The 26030-nt window shown below is 39.9% G+C and overlaps 1 protein-coding gene across 1 annotated transcript; it reads right to left on the bottom strand.

Moving 5' to 3' along the window:
* Positions 1 to 1179: 1179 nt before the first annotated feature.
* LOC149305474 (telomeric repeat-binding factor 1-like) lies at positions 1180 to 20137 on the bottom strand. The gene is made up of 6 exons (XM_089477529.1): positions 19987 to 20137; positions 18019 to 18114; positions 16834 to 16964; positions 16461 to 16547; positions 15595 to 15744; positions 1180 to 1359 (listed from the first exon to the last, which is right to left on the bottom strand). The coding sequence occupies exons 1-6, from the start codon at positions 20135 to 20137 to the stop codon at positions 1180 to 1182; spliced, it is 795 nt and encodes a 264-aa protein (XP_089333655.1).
* Positions 20138 to 26030: the final 5893 nt, after the last annotated feature.

Genomic DNA, 26030 nt, shown 5'->3' with positions numbered 1-26030 from the left:
ATATTATATAATAGTTATAATCCAGATGTATGCGAGGGACAGTGAATATACATTTGTGAGATACAGTGTGAAAGTCGTAATTTTCTGGTGCCCCTGAAAATATAGAGAGAGACCCCCCCACCCTCCGTATACCATGGACTAGATGGTTGGCTGGTGAACATGCACACAGCACAGTTCATTTAGCATTCATAATAAGAATCCCAATTGTGGCAACCCTAACCTAAATGCATAAGGTGGAAACATAGAATGCATTTAATGGAGAACTATATAAATGTCGACTATATAAATATAACTTACTTTCACTCCCAATAATCACTTTCAGAAATATGATGTGCTGTTATGTAATATAGTATATTATTTAATAAAATGGATACTATGTGTGATGCATTTGTAAGATGTGCTAATAATATTGACTATGAATTGTATTAGTAAGAACAGCTGTATGCATATTGCGATTACCATGCAATTTTAATAGTCTAAAGATATAATCGTATTACAGAAGCACTGAAAGAAGAGAAAATGAAGCAAATTAATGTGTTTATTCTGAACTGAAATATTAAAGCCTCTCTAACATTTTGTAAGGGATCTTGTCTGTGTTGAAGATCTTAATTTCTATTGGGCAGTAACATAGTCAAGCATCTCAGTGTAAACCACAAGCACTGGAAAAGACCTTTCGATTAGTAATGAGGGTGAGTGGGGCAGAATACTGTACCAAAGTATTGTTTCACAAGTTTTGTGATATTACAAAAAAAAAAAAAAAAGATGGCAAGCTTATTTTGGTCTCTAATTATATGAATTTTCAATGAACTTGAATCAACTATTAAAACAGACTAGATATATAAGAGATCCTACACTGTTAGTAACAGTATAAAAAACAGGATACTTCACAAAATTTGAAGCCAATTTTCTTCTTTATTTACCACTTCTAGCACAGAGAATTTAAAGGAATGGGTCCTTAAAAAAAATGAAATAAAAACACACAAACTAACTATACAATGCATAAGAGTTAGATGTGAATATTTACAGGAAAGAAAATTGGGTTTAAGTATACTGGTCTCTGCCTTTTTAAATAGACATCCAACCTAATCATTCTTGGAGCAGTTTGTTTGCACAGGAGGGGACGTTACATACTCTATATTCACAACATTTAGTGGACATGGTACTACAAATTGCAAATCTCTAAACAAGTTCATTCTCAGCCCCAACAATATTGAGTTTCTTCATTGTTCTCCATCGATCTTTCAACATGACACCTGTCCGGTTGTTAAATTCAAAATGAACAAGGATTTTTCTCCAGTTTCCAACACCGTATTTCTTTACACCTTTTTTCAGCAATTCGTCTTCTTCCCAGGTCCAGTGCTGTGACAACAAAAACAAGGCACGTTAATTATGTGCTTTGAACACAAAATGTGTTACGGCGACTACATAATGCAACTTACTTTACTGGGAGGGTAGTAGATAAGTGGAACTACCTCCAATGAGAAGAGGTAGTGGCGAATACAGTGTGGAAATTTTAACATGAATGGGGTAGATAGGAACAAGGACTAAATAAGGTTTGCGTCTTTACATCAAGAAAAATGTTTAGACTAGTTGGGCCAAATTGTTTTTTTTCTGCCTTCACCAATAGGTTTTGTGTTTTCTTTGAACTAAAACAGTGACCTGTATAATCAAGTGGAAGAGCTAAGTAGGTTCCAGATGCAACTGGGCCATTAGTCCCACAGAGGCATGTCCGCTCAACACTTCATCATCTCTCTCTAGCAGGGAGAGTATGAGAAGCTCTGCCATGGTGGTGTCACTTTCCAGCTCCATCATTTACAGCGGCCTCTGAGGGAGCTGGAAACAAATAAGATATTTATGATTTTTGTTTTTTTCCTAGTCTATTGCAGCATTAAAAAAAAAAAAAAAGGAGAAGAAAACCAGACCGAGTTAACTAAAAGTAAAGTTACCTTTGCAATACAGAATACAAAAACGGAAATTTTTTACTTACCGTAAATTCCTTTTTCCTTAGTCCAGTGGCAGTACAAGTGGGTAGTAATCTTACTCGGGACAAGTAGAACCTAAAAGTGAATAAACAGTTAAAATATCCGAAGCCCCTCCTCCTTACCCATAAAAACCGGCACCTCTCCAAAGATGGCAGTTAGTAACAAGACACACAGAAATGGATGCAAAGTAAAGTTTATTCTCAACGAAGGGAGGGAAATCTGTACTGCCACTGGACTAAGGAAAAAGGAATTTACGGTAAGTAAAAAATTTCAGTTTTTCCTGTCATCCAGTGGCAGTACAAGTGGGATGTAACAAGATCCCGGAGAAGGGGGGGGAAAAATGCCTAGGAGACAACAGCTCGAAGCACCTTGCGCCCGAAATCCGCCGCAGGGGAGGAAAAGACGTCTAGCCGGTAATGTTGTATAAACGTATTGAACGAGGACCAGGAAGCCGCCTTGCAGATCTCTTCAGGAGAAGCCGAAGCCTTTTCAGCCCAAGAAACAGACATGGCTCTAGTGGAGTGAGCCCTAACGGGACATTGAAGCAACTCGCCCTTGGCCTGGTAGGCCATACGAATGGTGTCAACAAGCCATCGAGAAATGGTAGCCTTTGAAGCCGCCTTACCAGCAGAATGACCAAAAAAATTGACAAAAAGGTGGTCGGTGGTGCGGAAGGATGAAGTACGCTTGAGATATATGTCCAAAGCCCTTTTAACATCCAAGGAGTGCCATTTACATTCTTCCGGGGAGGAAGGAGACGGAAAAAACGAGGGAAGAACCAATGGTTGATTGATACTCGCCCTGGAGATGACCTTTGGAAGAAACGAGGGTTTCAAATGCAACACGACCTTGTCCTGATGGAAAACAGTGAAATCCGCCGAAGACGAGAGGGCTTGAAGTTCCCCCACTCTCTTGGCTGAAGTAATCGCCACCAAAAAAATCGTCTTGAGGGAAAGGATCTTCAATGAAACTTCCTCCAATGGTTCGAAAGGAGCCGAACAAAGAGCCTGCAGGACGAGAGTAAGGTCCCAGGTAGGAAAAGGAGACCTTGACGGGGGACGCCGAATGGTCGCGGCTTTAAAGAAACGTCTTACTAGAAGGTGAGAGGCCAAGTCTGAAAGAAAAAAATGATTTTTGCCGAGACCTGACCCTTTAAGGTAGAAACACTGAGACCTGAATCCAAACCATCTTGCAAGAACTGCAGAATAGAGCTGATATTCTGAGGGAAGACAGTCAAACCTCGAGCAGAGCACCACAGAAGAAATTTTTTCCAAATACGAAAATATATCCTGGACGTAGAGCGTCTCACAGAATTCAACAGAATTCAGAAAGGTCACCGTCAACACCTTGGTTCCGCAGAATCATCCTTGCAAAAGCCAGGCCGTCAACCGAAACATCCGAAGGAGGTCTGGACGAAGCTCCCTGTTGTCCAACAAAGGCTCTGACGTCGGAAGTTCCCAGGATGCCAAGGTAAGTTGTCTGAGAAGGGCAAACCAACTTCGACTTGGCCAGTAAGGTATGATGGCCAAGACCCTGGCCCTGTCTGAGCAAATCTTTTGGAGAATTCTCGGGATCAAGGCTACCGGAGGAAATATGTAGGCCAAACGGAAATTCCATTGAATTGAAAGGCCGTCCAGAACCTGAGGAGAATCCAGCCTGTTGAGGGACGCAAAAACCGGCACTTTCCTGTTTTTTCTGGTAGCCATCAAGTCTATCTCCGGGAGGCCGAATCTTGCCACCAAGATGGAGAAGGTCTGCGCGGTCAGGGACCACTCCGCCTGAGACCACTTTGCTCGGCTGAGGTCGTCCGCAATAAGATTGTAGCAGCCTCTGATGTGGGTTGCCGAGATGTCCTGCAGATGTTGTTGGGACCACTTCATTAAAACAGAGCACAGAATCTGAAGCTTTCGTGTTCGCGTTCCTCCTTGCTTGTTTATGTAAGCCACTGTCGTAGCGTTGTCCGACTGGATTCTTACAAAACGACCCTCTACATGGGGCCTGAAAGCCATGAGGGCCAGAAGGACTGCCTTTAATTCCCTGTAATTTGAAGACTGATGAGAATCTTCCGGAGACCAAATTCCCTGCCTGAAGAGGCAACCTAAATGCGCCCCCCAGCCGATTCTGGAGGCATCCGTGGTTAGAGTTATCCAATGTCGGGGTTGGAACGAGAGACCCCCGGAAAGATGGGTTGATTTCTTCCACCAGTTCAGCTGAGATAGGACTTGGCGTGATATTGTGAAGATTGCGTCTAAGTCTTCTTCCCTTCTTGACCATTTGGAAAGGATCTGCCACTGTAAGGGACGCAGCTGAGACTTTGCCCAATGGACCGCAGGGATGGACGCTGTAAGAACACCCAGGACACTCATAGCCCTTCTGTCAGAGCAGGTAGGATTCCTTTGAAGAAAGGAAATTTCCTGTCTTATCTTCCTGATCTTTGATTGCGGGAGGAAGATGCACTGGGAAACTGAGTCCACCATCAACCCCAGGAACTGGATCCTGGTGGAGGGAAAGAGATTGGATTTCTCCTTGTTGATGATCCAGCCATGTTGTTCTAGAAAATGAACCGTGGTGTCCAAGTCTGCCAGAAGTTTTTTTGTAGAGTTGGCCTTGATGAGCCAGTCGTCCAAGTATGGTATGATAGCGACACCCCGGAGTCTTAGGCTTGCCGTCAATGGGCACAGGATCTTGGTAAAAACTCTTGGAGCCGACGAAAGACCGAATGGGAGGGCTGTGAATTGAAAGTGATAAATTCTCTTGTTTACTCGAACCGAGAACCTGAGGAACTTTCTGGACGCGTCGGCCATAGGCACATGAAGGTAGGCGTCTTTTAAATCCAGTGTGACCATAAAATCTCCTCTTTGCAGAATATGAGTGACAGATTGGAGGTTCTCCATACGGAAATGTTGATAGCGTACACAACTGTTGACCCTCTTTAGATCCAAAACCGGACGGAATGAACCGTCCGGCTTTGGAACCAGAAAGAGACGAGAGTAGACACCCTGGAATCTGTGACGAACTGGGACCTTCTCTATGACTCCTTTCTGTAGCAGCGTGAGGCATGCTGAAAACAGGGCTACATTTTTGCTTTCCGCAGGATATGAGGAGATGAGAAAGCGGCTCAAAGGAGGTCGAAAAAACTTGATTTTGTATCCCTCTGCAATGATCTTCAGAATCCAAATATTTTGAGTGGTCTGCTCCCAGGCGTCTCTGAACCATAGCAATCTTCCTCCTACTTTGTCAGAACTTCCTCTTTTCTTGCTTACCAGGACGTTCTTGGAATTTCCTATCTCCGTAGGGACGACGAAAATTCTGAGAGCGGGAAGACTGGAAAGGTCTGGCATTCCGATAAGGGTATTTACGATTCCACTTGATCCTTCTATCTTGAGGGAGAGCTCGTTTGGTATCCGACATCTGTCTGATCAGGTCTTCTAGCGGAGCTCCAAACAGCTTTTTCCTCTCAAAAGGTAAATCACATAAAGAGGCCTTGGATGCCGAATCCGCTGTCCAGGATCGTAACCACAGGGCTCTTCGTGCCACTGAGGACAATCCCATAGTTCTGGCCGATAATTTAAGAGATTCATGAGATGAATCCAACAAAAAACTATTGGAGAGCTTTAACCTGTTAAGGAGTCTGGAAATCTCAGAATCTGAGTCATCGGAGAGACATTCTCCCAAGGCGTGAATCCAAATATTCTGGGCTCTAGCCACCGCTGCGCTGGCCACCGTTGCCTTACACTGCGAACCTGCAGCCTGAAATATGCGCCTGCACGAAGTTTCTGCCCTTCTATCCATGGGGTCTTTAAGACCTGACACCCCCTCCAATTGGAATGGTCGTCTTTTTGGAAAGTTGTGCAATTTGGAAGTCCACTTTAGGGGGATCATCCCATGTGTCTTCCCCTTGAAGTTTAAACAGTTGTCTGAACTGTTTTGAAATAAAGGCTCTTTTACCTGGGTGCTTCCATTCTCTTTCCATAAGTTCTGTTAATTTCGGAAGAACCGGAAAACCTTTAACCTTCTCTGAATCCTCCTCTAGTAACAGACGCGAAACCTCCTTAAAAAGCTTACGAAGCTCCTGAGGAGGGAAAATGAATGAGCAGCAGAAAGTTGAAAAGCTTCAAAGGTCTGGGCCAAATTCTCCTGGAACCAACCCAGGAAGGAATGCAAATCTTTTTGCTTTTCAGTAGCAAGTTGTTCCGCCGAGCATGAATTACACATTTTCTTACGACAACCATCCGGGAGAGGAGTAGCACACTCTGAACAAGCCACATGCTTGGATTTAGAAGTAGCTTTTCTGGGAGCCGGTGGCCTTTTATCTTTCTCCGGAATTTCTATAGGAACCGGACTAGACATCTGATAAAAGAAAACAGAGGTTAAAAAAAAATAAAAAAATCTTTTTTTTTATTTTTTTTTATAAATGAGGGCAGAGAAAGTATAGAGCCAAGATAAATAAAATCTTACCCTAAACTCCTCTGAACCGTGTGGGGGGGCTGGTGACACGGTAATCCTGTACTGGCAATGCTCCTGCAGTCAGACAGGAAAAAGCGCCTTTTATAGCATTCAAAAATGCTGCCCTCCGGAAGCACCCGGGCGTGCGTTCCACCGTAATGCGCATGCTCCCGCATCACAAATACAAAAGGATGCATAACAGTCATCTTCCGTAACGCGAACCGCTACGGAAGGAAAAGCCTCTCTCTGCTCACCACCCGGGGAGCAATCGGAGGAAGAGGAACCCCCAGGCAGCAACCCGTGCGCCTCACCAGCAAGTCCGTCCGGAACTGAAGATTCTACCGTCCGTCCCTGAAAGGGACAAGAAAAAAAACTGCCATCTTTGGAGAGGTGCCGGTTTTTATGGGTAAGGAGGAGGGGCTTCGGATATTTTAACTGTTTATTCACTTTTAGGTTCTACTTGTCCCGAGTAAGATTACTACCCACTTGTACTGCCACTGGATGACAGGAAAATATTGAATTCTGATGTACCCTAAATTCCCACTTTGCAGTACAGCTTTACAAGGACAATCCAGCCATGATACGCACGTTGTGTTCCCTTTAAATTGTCGTGATGTCACTTTTTCATATGCATTTGCCCCTTTCCCCTTCCAACTGTTAGGCATGCAGGAGACATGTAAATTGTAAGTACTTTAATATTCATGAATTTTACACGAGGCCGAGGACACACTTGTGTCATGAAGCTTCACTATACATTTAAGATCTCGATTCCAGAAATGCTAATCTTCATTATTTCTTAATAAGCAATTCAATTCAAATTTGTAATATTGAAATACATATTTTTTATTCAATGGCAAAGCGATACATCACTTAAATGCAGAGAGCAGTTATCTGCTAAAAGAAACTTAGAATTAACACCTGTTCCAAAACACACCTGTCTTTTCTTAGGAGCGGCCGAAATTGGTGACAGTCCAGTTTTGACAGATTTCAAAGTTTCTTGGTTTTCCCGGTTTCTTTTTCCTAAGTGAATTTAAAGATATTAGTCATGTGTTAACAGACATCAACCTTCTCTTGTTCAGGATCTCTATATGCCGGTTTCATGTATCTTTAACCCCTTAAGGACAATGTGCGGTCCCTAAACCCATTGAAAACAATGCATTTTGAGCCTGTACATGTACGGGCTTTGTCATTAAGGGGTTAAACTGCCTTGTAGCCACGCTTCTCATAATATTCCTGCCAGCATCTAACTTTTCTGATGTATGGATCTCCATTCATACACCCCTTCCTGGTTCTTATAACACTCAGCGCCTCCTACACAGATATCTCCAGCACGCCTCCAATATAGAGGAATCTTCTTCAGACGTAAAGGACACTTAGAACAAGTCACACTTTCTGGAACCCTTTACATAAACATCACCTTCATAACTCAGTGCTGAGAACTGGCCAAAAGAAACCCAAACAACTATAAAGTTCATCTCGGACTGTATACCTCTAACAATACAAACAGATGTATAAAAACACATAATAATTTTATGCTTAGATAATGTAATACTCATACACTACGGACGTCTTTGTTTTTGAAAATCTAGATTTGTCCATTAAAATAACATGAAATTGATTAGAAATATTAGAAATACAGCGCAGACGTTGTTAATGTTATAACCGAGTATTGTAGCTGGAAATGGCTGATTTTTCATGGAATATCTTCATAGGCGTATAGAGGCCCTTTATCACTCCCATCACTCCTGTGTTGCAATGGTTAGAAATGATTCTACAATTATGTCACACCGCTAGAAATGTCCTCGTTTTCCATGAAAACAGCTACGTGACCCCAAACTTTTGAGTGGTAATGTACATTACGCTAATCAACTGGCTATGAAATGTAAAAAGTTAAAATAAATTTCTCCGAACATTATGTCTATGCAGTATAGAAAGAAAAATTACAAACACAACTACTTGGTGGGCTGGGTGTGTGTCCACAATCCTCTCTCACAGAATGCCATGCACACAATACAGGGACAGAACAGAAGGCAGTGGGGACGAGCATGCATGCACGCACATACACCCAGTCATATATATATATATATATATATATATATATATATATATATATATATATATATATACACACACACATATCATACTTAAAGCAACTCAAAAGTCAACTGTGCATTTCCACCCCCAGGTGGCACTTTATTACAAGAAACACTCAAAAGGGATATTTTTTCACAATGATTAGTTAGTCCAATGGAAAAGAAAATAGATATTTTTCTCCTTGAGCATAAAATACAGTGCGGTATACCGTAATGTAGGTTAACACTGACAAAACCTGGCTTTAAATATTTTGTTGCATTAAACTTCCTTTATCTGAAGACTTGGCGGCTGCCATATTTTGGGTGGCATTCCCTGTTCCATCACCACACAGAGCGGATTTTTCATTAGAAAACCACCACAGATTTTTAGTAGTCAGAGGATCCGGCTGGGTGATTAATACCAAGCCGTTCTATGGTTTACCACAAGCAGTATGAGTTTGTCTAGTAGACAAATATGCAGCAAATAATAAAATCTAGAAACTAGAAATGTCTTTCTGAAAAAAATATTTTGGATTTGTAGTCTGACACTAGCAAACCAGAAGAGCAGGAGTCCCCTTTTAGTCAGTGGGGTGAATCATCTCAGTTCAGCAAATGAACCCCAACAATTCAGCAAAGGGGTCTATTCACTGAAGGGAAAGTTGGTAAGGGAGTTGATATTTCTTGACTTCACTTCTGCTGCAGAAAGAGTTTGGCTGGCCATGTATAATGTATAGTCTCCTTGTGCATTGAACTATGCATTTTATAGGCCCCCAGTGTTGATGACCTTGCCATTGTTGTCTAACGAATAGTGAAGCGAGGGCTTAACTAAAGGTTAAACCAGTTTATATATTTTTACACTGCCATCCAGTGGTGAATACGCACATTTGTCAATTGTTAATTAAAAGGGTGAGATGAAATGTTTAAGCCATTACATAAATTATTTTGTGATGCTTGCTTGTGTGGCAGTCCTCCTGTTTGTTTCTTACCTAACTTCACACGGCCTATTAACGTATTGCCTTTAGTTTGTTTATCTGGCTCCCACGGTGTTTGCAGCTCAAAAGAGAACAAACGTCTTTGACATCTGAAAATTAAAGGGGGAAAAAAAACCAGCCTGTTATTTCTGCAGGTACACGTACTACAGGTAACAAAACACAAGACACATTATTTTTACCTTTCACTACATGCGTTTGCATCCGCTTTTGCTTCTTCTGTATTGCCGTCTACTGCTATTTCATTGCTTCACAAGGGAAAAAAAAAAATATAAAAAATATATTTAAGATACCTATATAAATAAATCAGTAGAGAACAAATATCCGATGCATCTGAACTTTGTTTGTAAAAGAATAGTTTCATGTATAAAGTCTCTTGATTGCCTTCATGCCTGGTGACAGAGGCAGGAATGAATGTTGTAGGAGTCACATATTTCACAACAGAGGAATGTGACATTTTGTTAGGACTTGAAGAAATTAGCACAAAGAGAAAAGTATCCATCTATGGCCAATGCTCGCCTTCTTGATCTCTAACTCATCACAATGCTCTAAGGATCGGTAATGATTGTGTCTAGCCAGCTATGGATTTGTGATCCTCCCTTGCCTTTAACCCCTTCGCGACCTTTGCCGGTTCAGGACCGTCATAACAAGAAGGTCACTAAATGACCTTTGACGGTCCTGAACCGTCAAAAAATTAAATAAGCTTAGAAAGTGATCAAGGATCACTTTCTTCGCTTAAACGGCCTTGCTGCAATGCCTCGATGTCGAGGCATTCAGCAAGGCCGAGATCGGCATCGGGGGCCATGTCTGGCCCCTCCCCGGGGCGTCAACAGCCGCCATACATTGTATGGCGGCGGACGCCCGTTTTAAAAGCGTTTAGGAGGCGATCAACGATCGCCTCCTAAACTTAAATGGTGTCGCTGGAATGCCTCGATCAGGAGGCATCCAGCGACACCAAACACTTACCTCTGGGTGGGCTGTGACCGCTCCGGAGAGCGGTCACAGCCGCCGCTGCCGGTGATCTTCGCCATCAAGCAAGATGGCGGCGGCCCGGGAAATAAAACAATAAAGACGAAAAAGTTCGCTAGAGGGTCTCCAGACCCTCTAGAGAACTGGCTCCACTTGCTGGTTGAATACAGGTACTGCATTCAACCATGCAAGTCAATGGAGCCCAGCTTTCTAATCACTATGTGATTAGTAAAATATTAAAAAAAAAAAAATAAAAAATAAAAAATGGAAAAAAAAAAAAAAAGTGCTAACATTTAAAAATAATTATGCAGTGATGTCACTAGATGAACCATCCAGTACCAGCAAAATGTGTAAAAAAAAATATAAAAAAAGTATTAAAAAAATAAAATAAAATTAAAAAATAAAGTTTATTATTTTGAGCAAGTGCTAAAAATTCTCAAAAATCTCAACAAAGAGTTAAAATAAAAGCACTTCAAATACCCAAGGGGTGTCTAATATATAAAAAAAATGGCTGATGGGGTAAATTGGAGTGGCCTAGCTCAAATATAGGGCATAGGTACAGACTGACCAAAATGGAGAAAATAAGCGCACTTCCCAAATGTGGCATTTTAAATCTGAAACAACCCGACAAACCCATGCATGTCGGGTATCACTGCACTCAGGAGATGTTCCTGAACACACATTGGCGTGTTGTTTGACAGTGGCATATACCAGGACCTGTATATCTATAACTAAAGTACAATTTGTGTGAAAAAAAAAAAAAAAATACTATTACAAAGTTTGACAAAGTGTAGTTCTATAATTGGTGCATGGAAAGGGTTAAAATAACAGCATTTGGAATACCCTGGGGTGTCTAGTTTTCAAAAATATATGGTTTGAATGGGTTAAATTGAGTTAACCGGCTTCAAAGATATTCCAAAGAGGAGAGGGAGGCACAATGACCAAATGACCACCTGAATTACGCATGCCCCAAAAGTAGCCTTTTACCAGCCAAACAATCTGACAAACCCATGCATGTGGGGTATCGCTGTACTCAGGAGATGTTGCTGAACACATATTGGGGTGTTGTTTGACAGTGACATATACCAGCACCTGTATATCTATAACTAAAGTACAATTTGTGTGGAAAAAAAAATAAAAAAAATTACTATTACAAAGTTTGACAAAGTGTAGTTGTATAATTGGTGCATGGAAAGGGTTAAAATAACAGCATTTGGAATACCCTGGGGTGTCTAGTTTTCAAAAATATATGGTTTGAATGGGTTAAATTGAGTTAACCGGCTTCAAAGATGTTCCAAAGAGGAGATGGAGGCAGACTGACCAGATTTGTTAAAAAAGATTTGGAAATCATAAAACGCTGCTTGTACTTATTGCCCTATAACTTACAAAAAACAGCAAAAAAACATAAAAACATTGGGTATTTCTAAACTCAGGACAAGTAGTAGAATCTATTTAGCTAGTTTTTTTACTTGCTTTTTTAGGTGAGTAAAAGATTTTTCAAATAAAAGTCATAAAATGTGTTTTTTTTTCAATTTTTCACCATGTTTTTTTATTTTTTTTATAGTAAATAAGATGATACGATCAAAATAATGGTATCTGAAGAAAGCCCATCTTGTCCTGAAAAAAACAATATATAACTTATGTGGGTACACTAAATGGGTGAGGAGAAAATTACAGCTGAACACAAGCACCACAAAAGTGTCAAAACAGCCTCGCTCCCACAGGGTACAAAACGAAAAATGAGCCCGGTCCTTAAGGGGTTAATACACAGAGAAGGCTTTGATTCCCTGTCAATAACTGATGAATCCAACCAGCAAGGATTCTTAACACGTGGTGGAGGTCATGTATAAATAACAGAAAGCACAATATGGCAGAAGCCATGTTAGATTAGCGTATGGCATTTCTGTATGTGTGTAGTCATATACATTTAGTCAGGAGTTTGCCATATACATTCAAAAGTATGTTGGTTTGTTTTTTTTGCAATTGCTTCCAAGGAGGAGGAATGAGTGCCACCATGGATGGGTATGTGGTTGACGTTCTGAGCGAAGTTTGCCAACCAACTATTAATTTATACCTGGTTAAAACGCTAAGGATCTGCAAGCTGGAATGATTTGGTAGCGTTTTTTTTTTCTGCTCACGTATCTATGCAAACAATTCTAGAAAAAACAGACTGCATGCTGCAAGGCTTACCAGTCAGCAGCTGGAAAAAGCCCTTGCACTGTATACAAAGCAGAGCGACATAAAACATTCTAGTAAAGATATACACACACTTCAACAATTATGTATTGTTTCACAGTATAAATCATATGTAAACTTACTGATTGATGTCCGACATATGCTCCTGCACAGCTGAACGTGCATTTGTACTTGAAGGACTATCGTCTTCACTTTGTAAAAGATAAATTAACATGAAACATTAAAACAGCATTATTGCCAAAACACAAAAAATTAACCATCATCTTTATAACTGTATTCACCAAATATATTCTTTAATTCTCTCCAGGCTAGATGCATATAAGCCTACACAATGATCAAGTGGGTTTCAGTTGCCCATGCCGACATTGAGGGGGATAAAAGCTCTTCCCCATTGATTCACATCATGTATCACAGAGACAATTAAATAACAATAATAAAAGAATAAACACTAACACCATCAATATAAAGAAGAGAGCAAACCCACCCTTTTCCTATCAGGATTAAAGTAAAAGCGGGGTCTGCATTAAACTTCCACAGCACTGTGACAAAAAGCGTAAAGGAAAACCAACTCAGAATTAACAAGGGCAACATATTTACAATTCTGGTGTAACGTTGTAAAAGTGGAGATATCGATAGGTTGCTATGGTGACTGCATCACTTCCCACCAGAATTGCTCTTCATATATAATCCTCATGGTCTGTCTGCTTTCACTTTTGCTCCCTATCGCCTTCTATTACCTTTCTGCCTTTGGGCATACCCATTCATCCTGTCCACTCATTGCCTTTTCTAACCGGAACATCTGCTTTTAAAATCCAGTGCAAAAGACAATGTATTAGTAAATGAAATAGTATGTGTGAGACCGGATGCATCCTATAGGGTGCATGCAAACAATAAACCCAGAGCTGTACAAGTGTTTCCTCCTTGGCGTGTGTGTGTGTGTATTACACATTTCTAGATCCATTTTCCGAGCTACTCTTATTTGAACTGTAGAAAAATGCCATATTTGCTTGATTATAAGACAACCCTGATTATAAGACGACCCCCCAAAATCTGAATATTAATTTAGGAAAAAAAGAAAAAGCCTGAATATAAGACGACCCTATAGGAAAAAAGATTTACTGGTAAATGTTAATTCATGTAAAAATATATATATTTTTTAAAAAAAAAAAAAGGTATTATTGAGGTATGATTGAGAAAAATATTTTGGTTTTATTTCCTTCTATTTTCCAACCTGCCCCCCAGTAATGCACATCTGCCCCAGAAATGCCTTATACCCCCTATATGCCACTGTGCCCCATGATATGCCTTTTAACCCTCTAAATGCCACTGTGCTCCATGATATGCCTTTTAACCCTATGTGCCACTCTGCCTCCAGAAATGCCTTATACCCCTATATGCCCCTCTGGCATTTAGGGGGTTAAAAGGCATATTATTTGGCAGAGTGGCATATAGGGAGGTATAAGGCATTTCAGGAGGCAGAGTGGCGTATAGAGGGTTAAAAGGCATTTCTGAAGGCAGAGTGGCATTAAGGGGGGTAAAAGGCATTTCATAGAGCACTCTGCCTACAGAAATGCCTTATGCCCCCCATTTAACACCCCCCCCAACTTACCGGTGCGTCTGACTTCCTGGTGTGTAGTCAGGGCTGTCAGAGAGAATTCCCCGGGGAACTCTCCTCTCTGACAGCCGGGGAAGGTCTGTGCGATTCCCCGGGGAATTCTCTCTGTGCGATGGACACAGACAACGCCAGCTGCTAACGGCACCTACTTCCGGCTGCAGCGGAAGTTGCCTACACTACCCGCTGCGACATCTCCCCGCTGCCCTCACTACACACCAGGGAGTCAGAAGCACCGGTAAGTTGGGGGGGCATAAGACAGGAGGATCCAGGATCTGGATCTTAGTCTCATAGTCAGACCTGTTTGAGGTCTGATTATAAGACGACCCCGATTATAAGACAAGGGGTATTTTTCAGAGCATTTGCTTTGAAAAAAACCTTGTCTTATAATTGAGCAAATACGATACAAAATTAAGATAAGTTGCAAATATGTTTTTGTCCATATGTATAAGACATCCATAAAGTCTTACTGAAAAGGACAGTTTGTCTTCCATTTTCTTTATTAGTTTTTGAGTCAGGGATGCTTCTTTGCTCACTCCGGAGTAAAAATACAGCAATGCATTTTCACTTGGCTTGTTTATTTATTAAAATAAATAGTATTTAAAACTAGCTGTACGCATACCGTGTACTTTTTGTAGTTTGCGTCATCTGGTTAAAGCCCACTGTGCTTTCTGATGAAAGTGAAACTTCATCACTTTTTAGTCTGGGGAGAAACACAACAAAGCACGCAATATTTTTACCTTTTCACTTCGACGAGATTACGCTGGGTTTAATGTAAAAAAAGAAAAATAAGACATTTTTAAATTAAAATACAAAATAGCTGTACACTGTTTTTCTTAAAGTAGTTCCACATTTTTTCCCACCTGAGAGTATTTAACCAACCTTTCATTATTAAGCAAATTAGCATCTTTTTTTTCAGTCTGGTTTCCGACCATCTTTTCTGCTTTTGCTGCTACAACTTTTGTGGCCACCTGCAAAACAGCAAAATATGTTACTGGTTTTTACACCTCTGACTTGATCAGTAAAAACTAATTTTCCCATTTTGAAGCAATAAAAGTTTGTCTCGTTTAGGCAGAATTCTGCATTTCAGTATACATAAAATGGACTGGAGATGCAAGGGACACAAGGGCAGGACGATAATGTACCGAATTAAGTAAAATGTCCCTTAACCCCTTAAGGACAATGGATTGTCCTTAAATCCATTAAAAACAATCTACAGGCTGTGTCATGAAGGGGTTAATATAAAAGTATAAAAGTATACTAAGTGAAGTGTGTGGGGCAAACCCACCAATATATTCCCCCCCCATGTATGTTTCTGTATGGTGAACCTTTAACAGAAAAGCTGGTGATCTTTCCTGCAGTATAAGCTCAATGTACACTTTGATCTTCGTCAACATTTTGGTATAACTGAAGTTCTCCAGAAACGCATGGTACGGATCCTTCTTGCCAACAATCATTGCCAACTTCATTTTCAAATACTAAAATATAAGACAAGAAAGTCAAATACATCAAACAATTTAATTACAAGACACATAGGTTAATTTACTATTCAGTTTCATTTCTGCATTGGAAGACACTATACATGTAAAATGTTTTAATACATAACTCAATGCACATAAGCACATATCAAGTTATGTTATGGATATTTGCATCTACCCAAAAAATTTATAAAAAATTAAAACTCTTCTAATTAATAAATCTTTCTGTATAGTTTAACTATAGTTTTCTCAACGGCTAACATGGTACAAAACCTTTTTATCATTTAAATCTTTCTGTAGAAGCCGATTTTGTTCAGGCTGCACCACTACGGGAGAAGAAAGGGCAATGACTTCAGGGCAAGCATTAACGGACATACTAGTTATGCCTTGTTTGCCACACATGGCCTCTTTCTTTGGGTAAAATAATCCCTTCATTTACCCAAATGAAGTATAAAGAGATCTAAGCACAAGGGTTTTGTAACGGAAATTACATTTTTAGAAATACATCAAACAATTTACACTAATTGGGAAAATGTACAAGCTGTTTGTATATTTAATACATTTTATTTGGGAGTCTGGCCTTATGCCTTCAAACAAAGACACATGGAACAGATTTTTTTTTTTTTACTGAAAATTTCACCAAGGACTATTACAGTACGTATATGACAAACAACCATTATATTTGCTTGAAAAGTATCAAGATTCTAGAAAATCACCTTGTTAGACTCTGATTCTGGAAATAACCGGTCAAGGACCTCAGATGACATCTTAAATCTTCCCTTTTCCATACAAATTGCTACTGCCTAAGGAAAAAAATGGCATTTTGTTCAAGTGACAATAAAAAGTAACATTATTATTTAGTTACCCAGAAAATATTTTTCTTTGATATTTTACGTAGAACTGTAACTGTTGGTCTATACGGCAGTTTTAAAGTTATTTGTCATAAAAATACCTACAGCCACAAAACAAACCATTACTGGCACGACCGTGTCCACAGATAAAGTACATATAAGATACTGAACAGTTATGGTAAAGTAGAAGTGCGAACATTACTAGACATTCTGAGATGGCAAAACGTTAACAGCTCACCTGAACTTTCACAATGCATTTGATATCTTTGATCAGATTTTTTAAATTCTCTTTCTCCTCTTCAATTTCATCTAAGAACATTGCAGCTGATTCTAGAGGTGTGACTCTTTCATCCAATTCAAACTGGGTATCTATTCAAATAAGAGACTTTCATTACAAAACTCTTGTGCTTAGATCTCCTTGTACTTCATTTGGTTAAAAAAAACAATTATCAGTGTATCTATATATACATTGTCCCCTTCCATCAATTTCCCTGGGAATGCTCTGAAGAAGCAAATCCATAACATGGGATATTGCTGTAGTTTTTGTTGTATGTGAAAACAAAGCAGATAATACTTAAATTAGAAGCTGAACCCATTAATGTATTGTTTATAGAACTGTATGAAAGGCCATACCAGATTGTAGATGGTCATGGTGAGTGTTTGTGGAGAGAAATGAAGTTATTTTATTATTAGTTAATCGTTCCATCAATTTGGATGCCAGGGGAGAAGAGAAGCTGTACGGTATGGGAATATACCAGAGGAAAGAATGAGATTAAAGACATTGGTGGCAATCTGCCACTAAAGTGGCAATAGGAGATGTGAAGGTGCAGGGACGATGGGGCAAGTGGGAGGACAAGAGAGCCTCAGAAACTTTAGTAGGGGTGACTGGACTGAAGAAGTTGAAGGTGGCTTGTGGAGAGGAGGGAGGTAGGGGTACCATACGACACCATGGGGGAGGATGGTATCCCTGGTGGCGTCAAATTCATAGCCAGTGTGCAAGGTGAGGAAGGTGCTGCGGGACAAAGGAGGATGTTGTAATGTGCAAAGTCTTCAGGCGAGACCTCGTCTATAGGTGCTCAGCAGTATCTGTATAGCATTGGAGGAGACGGTCTGTGCAGAATGCCATGGCTGAGGGTGCACAGTTACAGGAGCGACCATATCTTGGATTGAGCCTAGCATATGGTAATACTGAGCTGTGGTAACATCAGGAGAGGAGGAGGTAGAGATGCATTAGAGAAGTGGCTGAAGTGCGTTAGTGTCACGGAGGTTTCGGTAGGTTTTCAAGTTAACAGTAAATAAAATCTAAGTGTTTGTGGTTGGTAACATCCCATAGAGTCCCATGAAAAAAAACCATACGTGGGTCGTAGCAAACACGCTGTTAATCACAGTGCATACATTTGCAGTGATGAAATAAAGAGCTTACCAAGACTTTTTCCTTCTGAAACACGTGTAAGGAACTGTGCAATGTATACAGCCTTATTCCTATCTGGATCTAAAACAGGCATACCTTCAAGAATGACTGTAAATACAAAAAAAAAGTAGTTACATAACGTGATCACAACACAAGACAATTTTGACAGGCTGATTTTATAGAATATTTGGGTCTATTCTCACAAAATAAAACACTTCAGCTGTTATAAGACAAACTAGCAAAGGGAGTTTTCACAACATACTAGCTTGTTATAAACACGCACCTTCCACAAAGGAAAGAGATCAGGAACGAGCATTATTTTCCGGCAAGCTTGAGAGATATTACCCTTTCATAACCTGCCTCCACAATGAAGTTTTATTTTCGGTTATAAGAAACAGTACAGCACAAAGACTGCCGCGCACAGTTAGGATATACATTATACGGCTGCATTTCAATTGTAGCTTTTTTTTTTTTTATCATCAAATCATAACTATGGTCCTTCAAAAAATAAAAACAAACTAGATACATTATGACTGAGGTTACCTTTAAAGTTAGTTATTTAGCTGATTTCACCTTGAACCATATAGAAAAGTATATTAAATGCCCACAGTTACATATAAGGATGCTCTCAAATGGAACTTATGTGCTGATGTGCCACTATCCCTCCCCATATTTCAAAAATACATGGTGTGATGGGGTAAACAGAATTAGCCGGCTTCAAAGATGGCCCACTTAGGACACGGGGCAGTAGGACCAGATGTCAAAAGTTCCGAGTTAAAAAAAATGGGCACTTCCCAAACAACCTGACAAACCCACGCATGGGGGTATCACTGTACTCGGGAGATGTTGCTGAACACATATTGGGGTGTTGTTTGACAGTGACATATACCAGGAGCTGTACATCCATACCTGAAGTACAATTTATGTGATAACAAATGCAAAATTAATTACTTCCAAAAAGTTTGACAAAGAATACCAGCATTTGAAATAACTCGGTGTGTATAGTCTTCAAAAATATATGATTTGATGGGGTAAATTGCATTAGGACCTCAAAGATACCCAAAATAGCACATGGGGGCAGAATGACCAGAACTGGAAAAAAAATGGTTTTGAAATAGCAAACCGCTAATTGTACTTATTGCCCTATAACTTGCAGAAAAAAAGCAAAAAAACCCAAAACATTGGGCATTTCTAAACTCAGGACAAAAGCTTATTTTTTAATTAGACTTTTTAGATAAATAAAAGATTTTTCAAATAAAAGTGAGAAAAGGGTTTTTTTTTTTCAACTTTTCATCATAATTAAATTTTTTTAATAGGAAATTAGATGATATGATCAAAAAAATATATCTGAAGAAAGCTCTTCTTGTCACAATATATAACTTGTGTGGGTTCACTAAATGGTGGGGAGAATATTACAGCTGAACACAAGCACTGCAAAAGTGTTAAAACAGCCTAGGTCACAAAGTGTACAAAAAATAAAACACAGCCTGGCCCTTAAGGGGTTAAAGCTGGTTCACACATTAAAAGATCAAAACTAGCTGGCTTGCAATTAGGGTAGCTAGATCTCACCTGTATTATTTATGGATTACCACAGGACCATCACATTCTGCAGGGCTTAACAGGGGACACATGAGAAGTACAGGACACACATATACCCAACTGACATTTTATACAATTTCATGGGAAGTTCAGTATTTGCTCAATGAAATGAAATATGGACGCTTTGGGATTAAAACGGAATATTACACTGTCAAGTGACATCAAGTAAATGAATGACTGTATTGCCAAAGCGCTGATGATGTAAGGCTTAAGTGGGCGTGGTGCTCTGAAAGCTACGCTTGACTTAATTATCCACGCCCACTAATCATATGGCAACGTATCCGCTGTATGTTTGCCGTAAGATGTTACTACGCGCCCTTTATCCGCAGGGTGCACCCTGAAGACGGAATGAACGGTCCCGAGAATTCCGCTTTATACTACCTTCTAACGCCTTCCCTGTCCTTTGGAAATCCTCCGTTCTGTCCTCTTTAAAATAATAGCATAGGCCGGCGAACAAGAAATCAAACACCCACTCGGAGGCCACTTTCGCAACCTCGTCGAACGAAGCCCCCGTTGTTCCCTGTCCCTCCATGTCGTTGGTGCCAAATAGTTTTAATTTACGTTCACCTCACCAACGCTCTATGAATAGAGGCGCATGCGCATACCTCTTGGGCTGTGTGAGGGCTTTCGCGCCGCTGCTATTCAAATACTGTCCGGTTAGAAGCAAGTTGTAACGCTCCCGATGATTGGCTGCCATGAAAACCCTTGTCACGCTTTACCGCACACCTAGTTGGAGCATTTATTAATTTGCAGTGAGGTGAGGTGAAGTTTAGGACGACATGCGTAAAGGGTTTCAAATATCGGTGTTATTTATGCTTTAAAAGCAAGGGGGTTTTGCCCAGGTACTAAGGGATACTGGTTATACAGTCCAAAAAATATGCTTGCAAATCTTTGTTAATTTTGTGTTTGGGAACTTGTCCTTTCTAAAGAAGAGATTAAAGTAAATTTTCCTGGAAATTATTGTGCAGAAAAAAAGGTATCTGCTTTACTCATATTGTTTAACCCTTTAATGACAAGACTGCTTCTTACTCGTAGTACACTTTGGGACAAAGGCTCTTTTAACATTTTTCAGTGTTTCTGTTTAGCTATAATTTTCTTCTTTCTCATTTTGTGCACCCACGCGTATTATATATTGGGTTTTTTTCAGGACAAGCAGGGCTTTCTTTCGATACCATCATTTTTATCATGTCCTGAGTTTAGAAATACCGAATGTTTTTGGGCAATAATTACAAGTAGCGTTTTGCTACTTCAAAACCATTTTTTCCAGAAATCTGGTCGGTCTGCCTTATGTGGAAGCCAGCCAATGCAATTTACCCCATCAAACCATATTTTTAAAACAAGACACTCCAGGGTGTTTCAACCCTTTCCATGCACTAATTCTACCATCAGCCTTTGTCTGACTTTATGGTGGTATTTTTTTTTTTTTGTATTTTATTTCACACGCATTGTGAATTTACCGCTCCTTGTATATGTCACTGTCAAATACCCCAATATGTGTTCAGCAACATCTCCTGAGCATGGTGTTACCCCATAAGCATGGGTTTGTTGGGTGTGCATTTTTCAAATTGGAATTTTGACATGTTAAAAAAATTCTGCCCACATATATTATTTGGGATATCTTTGAACCTGGCCAATTTAGTTTACCCCATCAAACCATTTTTGAAAAAATGTACACACCTGGAAGTTTCAAATAATGGTATTTTAACTTTTTCCATGCTCACATTTTACCATCAGCCTTTGTTACAGTTTGCTGTAGTATTTTCTCATGTGTTTTTTTTTTTTCTCACACACGTTTTAATTCAGGTATGAATTTGCTGCTCTGGGTATATGTCCCTGTCAGACAGCCCCTCATTATGTGTTCAGTAACGTTTCCTGGTTACAGCGATACCCCCCATGCATGGGTTTGTTGGGTTATTTGGGAGGTAAAAGTCCACTTTCGTGAGGTATGCATTTTTTGGCACTTGGACATCTGGTCAGTCTGTGCCCGTGTCCCATGTTTGTGACCAATTGGATTTACCCCATCAAATCATACACTTTTTAAAAACTATGCACCCCATGGGCATTGAAAATACCAATATTTTAACTCTTTCCCTGCGACAACTTTTGTGAACACATAGTGCTATTTGTAGGACTTGCTCATAAACTTTTTTTGTGTAAATAGATATTTGGACTTTTTTTGTGACAGTGGGGGAGTATTTTTACATATTACCTATTTTTTTTTTATATTTATAGATTTCTTTATTTTACTAATCATGTTGTGATTAGTGTGCCGGGCTCCATTGACCTGCATGGTTGAATAGACCCTCTGTGGCGGCAATGCCATTCACTGATGGCGCTTGGAAGGCCATGGGGGGTAGGGAGTTGTGTTACTGAGCAACACCGATTATGCTTAGGAAGCGATTGCTGATCGCTTCTTAAGCTCTGTTTTAGTTTTTTTTGAAGGAGGGCTTTCCTCCCATGATCCACAGAGGACAATCAATGTAGGTAGATAATGGCAGCCCGTATGTGTACGGGCTTTGTTGTGATGGGGTTAAGAATGTAATTACAAAATAGCTGCAGTATGGTCAGAGTGGGTAGATATCAGTAGGTATAGCCATATACACTAGCACCTACAGTCAGTATAGCACGTTCACTCACACTAACACCTCCATCACACTAACTCCACTCTGTGGCGGGGAAGTCCCTCTCCTACCACTCAATTTTCAATGTGCTCAAAGATGCCATTTTCAAATGAAATGTTTTAAGGATACTTTAGGGTTTGCTATGAACTGTCGGATCCTGATTAGGGAACCAGTCAATGTCTGAGACTGTTTGTATGCTGATTGCTTAACACAGTGTCAAGGGTTTTATACCCTAAATACTGTATTGTTTTGCCATTTTTACCATATGTTGGTTTAATCAAGATTTCATTTTCTGTGATGTACCGACACAAATTATATCTTTGGTAAGTAGTCTTTTGAAACCATAGAAAACAACCATGAGCGCTAAACAGTAGGTGGCGCAGCTAAACAATGTTTGGCAAAGATCACCTGATTACATTAACACGTCGCATACATCATTTTTTTTGTTACCCTATAGTTTACAATTTTTTTTTTACTATTGGCTTAAGGTGTTTGGAGTAGTTCATCTTTACTTGTAGAGCTGGAGCAATAGGATGTCATCTTTAAAATAAACATAAAACAATTTTTTTTTAAATATTTGTACTGTTTTCAGTATGATATGGATAGACAGTCCTTTGATGATCTCTATAATATCTTATGGATGTTTTTATTTTTTTACATTTCTTGGAAGACTTTTTCTCCTGCTCCTTCCTCTAATCTCCCCTGTGCTCCGTAGGTCTGTTTAGAGGTAGCAATCTAGACAGACCCTGCTGAGTCTCTCCTTTCCTCCAAAAACCTTCCGGTGGCAGCTTTGACACCTTTCAGAAGGGAACACCTAATGTCCCATGCAGTGGCAAGGTGATGTCCCTGCTGCTGTGAAAAAGGATAGATGTACCCATGCGAGGGGTAATGAAGAAGATACTCCATAAGTCTTGCAGAGGACTTATCACCAACCCCTACCCCCGGTGCCCTCAGACTTTTATGATATCACATAAACAGCAAAACCTCCACAACTTCATTGTTTCATTAATTTGCTTGCCTGCTATAGTTGAGACATTTTGGAAGGTAGCCAGTTAATTACAAGATTGTTAACTTTTCTGGCACCAGACAAGATATGATTAGCATTTTTGGCAGTTTTCCCAGAAAATGTGGTTAAGATTCAAAGTCGGTACAGGAGGAGTCCAATAAATCTAACTGGTGCTGCTTATTAAGTATTAGCAAATGCAATCTTTCCAGGCATTCAAGGATAAAGTGCAAGAAGTTACATACAACAAAAGAAAAAAAAAGGTCTATGGTTATCCATTGGAATGCCAGAGATTGCTAAACTAAAAAAATCCTACCTCAGATCGCTCTAAAAAGAGGTATCTATGCTGAAAAAAATCCCACCTCCGATCATTCTAAAACTATTAATATCTTTAAAAATCTCAACCAAAACAAAATATTAAAGTCTGAGGGGTTCTGTGGACTGCAAGCAACCTCTGCTGGGATGCTTTTCCACATCCACCACCCTCTCAGTAAAGTGAATATACCTTACATTTAGTAAAACTTTATTACAATAGAAATTAAGGGAAACATGTTAGGGGTTCTGTGGACATCATGCTACTTCTGATGGGAGGCTGTGCCACATATCCATTGCCCTAAATTAAGTCTTTCTTACATTGAGCAAAATATGACATTTAACCCCTTAACGACCTTTGCCGGTTCAGGACCGTCATGGAAAAACGGTCGCTTAACGACCTTTGACGGTCCTGAACTGTCAAAAAATTAAATAAGCTTAGAAAGTGATCAACGATCACTTTCTTCGCTTAAACGGCGTTACTGTAATGCCTCGATGTCGAGGCCTTCAGCAAGGCCGAGATCGGCATCGGGGCCATGTCTGGCCCCTCTCCGGGGCGTCAACAGCCGCCATACATTGTGTTTTAAAAGCGTTTAGGAGGCGATCAACTTAAATGATCGAGGCATTCCAGCGACACCAAACACTTACCTCTGGATGGGCTGTGACCGCTCCAGAGAGCGGTCACAGCCGCAGCTGCCGGTTATCTTCGCCATCAGCAAGATGGCGGCGGCCCGGGAAAAACAACAATAAAGAAGAAAGAGTTCGCTAGACGGTCTCCAGACCCTCTAGAGAACTCTGGCTCCACTTGCAGGTTGAATACAGGTACTGTACTCAACCATGCAAGTCAATGGAGCCCAGCTTTCTAATCACAATGTGATTAGTAAAATATTAAAAAAATAATAAAAAAAAATGTGCTAACATTTAAAAATTATGCAGTGATGTCACTAGATGAACCATCCAGTACCAGCAAAATGTGTAAAAAAAATATAAAAAAAGTATTAAAAAAATAAAGTTTATTATTTTGAGCAAGTGCTAAGATTTCTCAAAAATATCAACAAAGAGTTAAAATAAAAGCACTTCAAATACCCAAGGGGTGTCTAATATAAAAAAAAAATGGCTGATGGGGTAAATTGGAGTGGCCGAGCTCAAAGATAGGGCATAGGTACAGACTGACCAAAATGGAGAAAAAAAGCGCACTTCCCAAATGTGGCATTTTAAATCTTAAACACGACAAACCCATGCATGTCGGGTATCACTGCACTCAGGAGATGTTCCTGAACACACATTGGGGTGTTGTTTGACAGTGACATATACCAGAACCTGTATATCTATAACTAAAGTACAATTTGTGTGAGAAAAATAAAAAAAAATTACTATTACAAAGTTTGACAAAGTGTAGTTGTATAATTGGTGCATGGAAAGGGTTAAAACAACAGCATTTGGAATACCCTGGGGTGTCTAGTTTTCAAAAATATATGGTTTGAATGGGTTAAATTGAGTTAACCGGCTTCAAAGATGTTCCAAAGAGGAGATGGAGGCAGACTGACCAGATTTGTTAAAAAATATTTGGAAATCATAAAACGCTGCTTGTACTTATTGCCCTATAACTTACAAAAAACAGCAAAAAACCATAAAAACATTGGGTATTTCTAAACTCAGGACAAGTAGTAGAATCTATTTAGCTAGTTTTTTTACTTGCTTTTTTAGGTGAGTAAAAGATTTTTCAAATAAAAGTCATAAAATGTGTATTTTTTTCACCATGTTTTTTTTATTTTTTTTTATAGTAAATAAGATGATCTGATCAAAATAATGGTAAGAAAGCCCATCTTGTCCTGAAAAAAACAATATATAACTTATGTGGGTACACTAAATGGGTGAGGAGAAAATTACAGCTGAACACAAGCACCACAAAAGTATTAAAACAGCCTCGGTCCCACAGGGTACAAAAAGAAAAAACGAGCCCGGTCCTTAAGGGGTTAAAAAAGAAAAAATCCCAGAGGGTGCGTAATTAACATGCAAATGATAATTAACCATTTCAGTGCTTGTAAGGAAAGCTAATAAGAAAAAAACAATTATTTTTTTCATGTCTTTATTAACCCCTTAACGTCCATTGCCGGGTCAGGCACGTCATGCAAAACGGTCACTTAACGACCTATGACGTGCCTGACACGTCATCAGACTTAAACAAGCTTAGAAAGTGATCAATGATCACTTTCTAAGCTTAAACGGTGTTGCTGTAATGCCTCGATGTCGAGGCATTCAGCAACACCGAGATCGGCATGATGGGCCATGTCTGGCCCCTCCCCGGGGCGTCAACAGCCGCCATACATTGTATGGCGGCGGACGCCCGTTTTAAAAGCGATGGTGTCGCTGGAATGCCTCGATCAGGAGGCATCCAGCGACACCAAACACTTACCTCTTGATGGACTGTGACCGCTCCGGAGAGCGGTCACAGCCGCAGCTGCACGCAGTCTTCACCATCCGCAAGA

Source organism: Sceloporus occidentalis, unplaced genomic scaffold, assembly GCF_023333645.1.
Source record: "Sceloporus occidentalis isolate IW3139 unplaced genomic scaffold, rSceOcc1.0.p SCAF_11, whole genome shotgun sequence".
Classification (NCBI taxonomy): Eukaryota; Metazoa; Chordata; class Lepidosauria; order Squamata; family Phrynosomatidae; genus Sceloporus; species Sceloporus occidentalis.
Note: the sequence above shows the minus strand (reverse complement) of the source record. Positions and strands in the feature narration are given on the sequence as shown.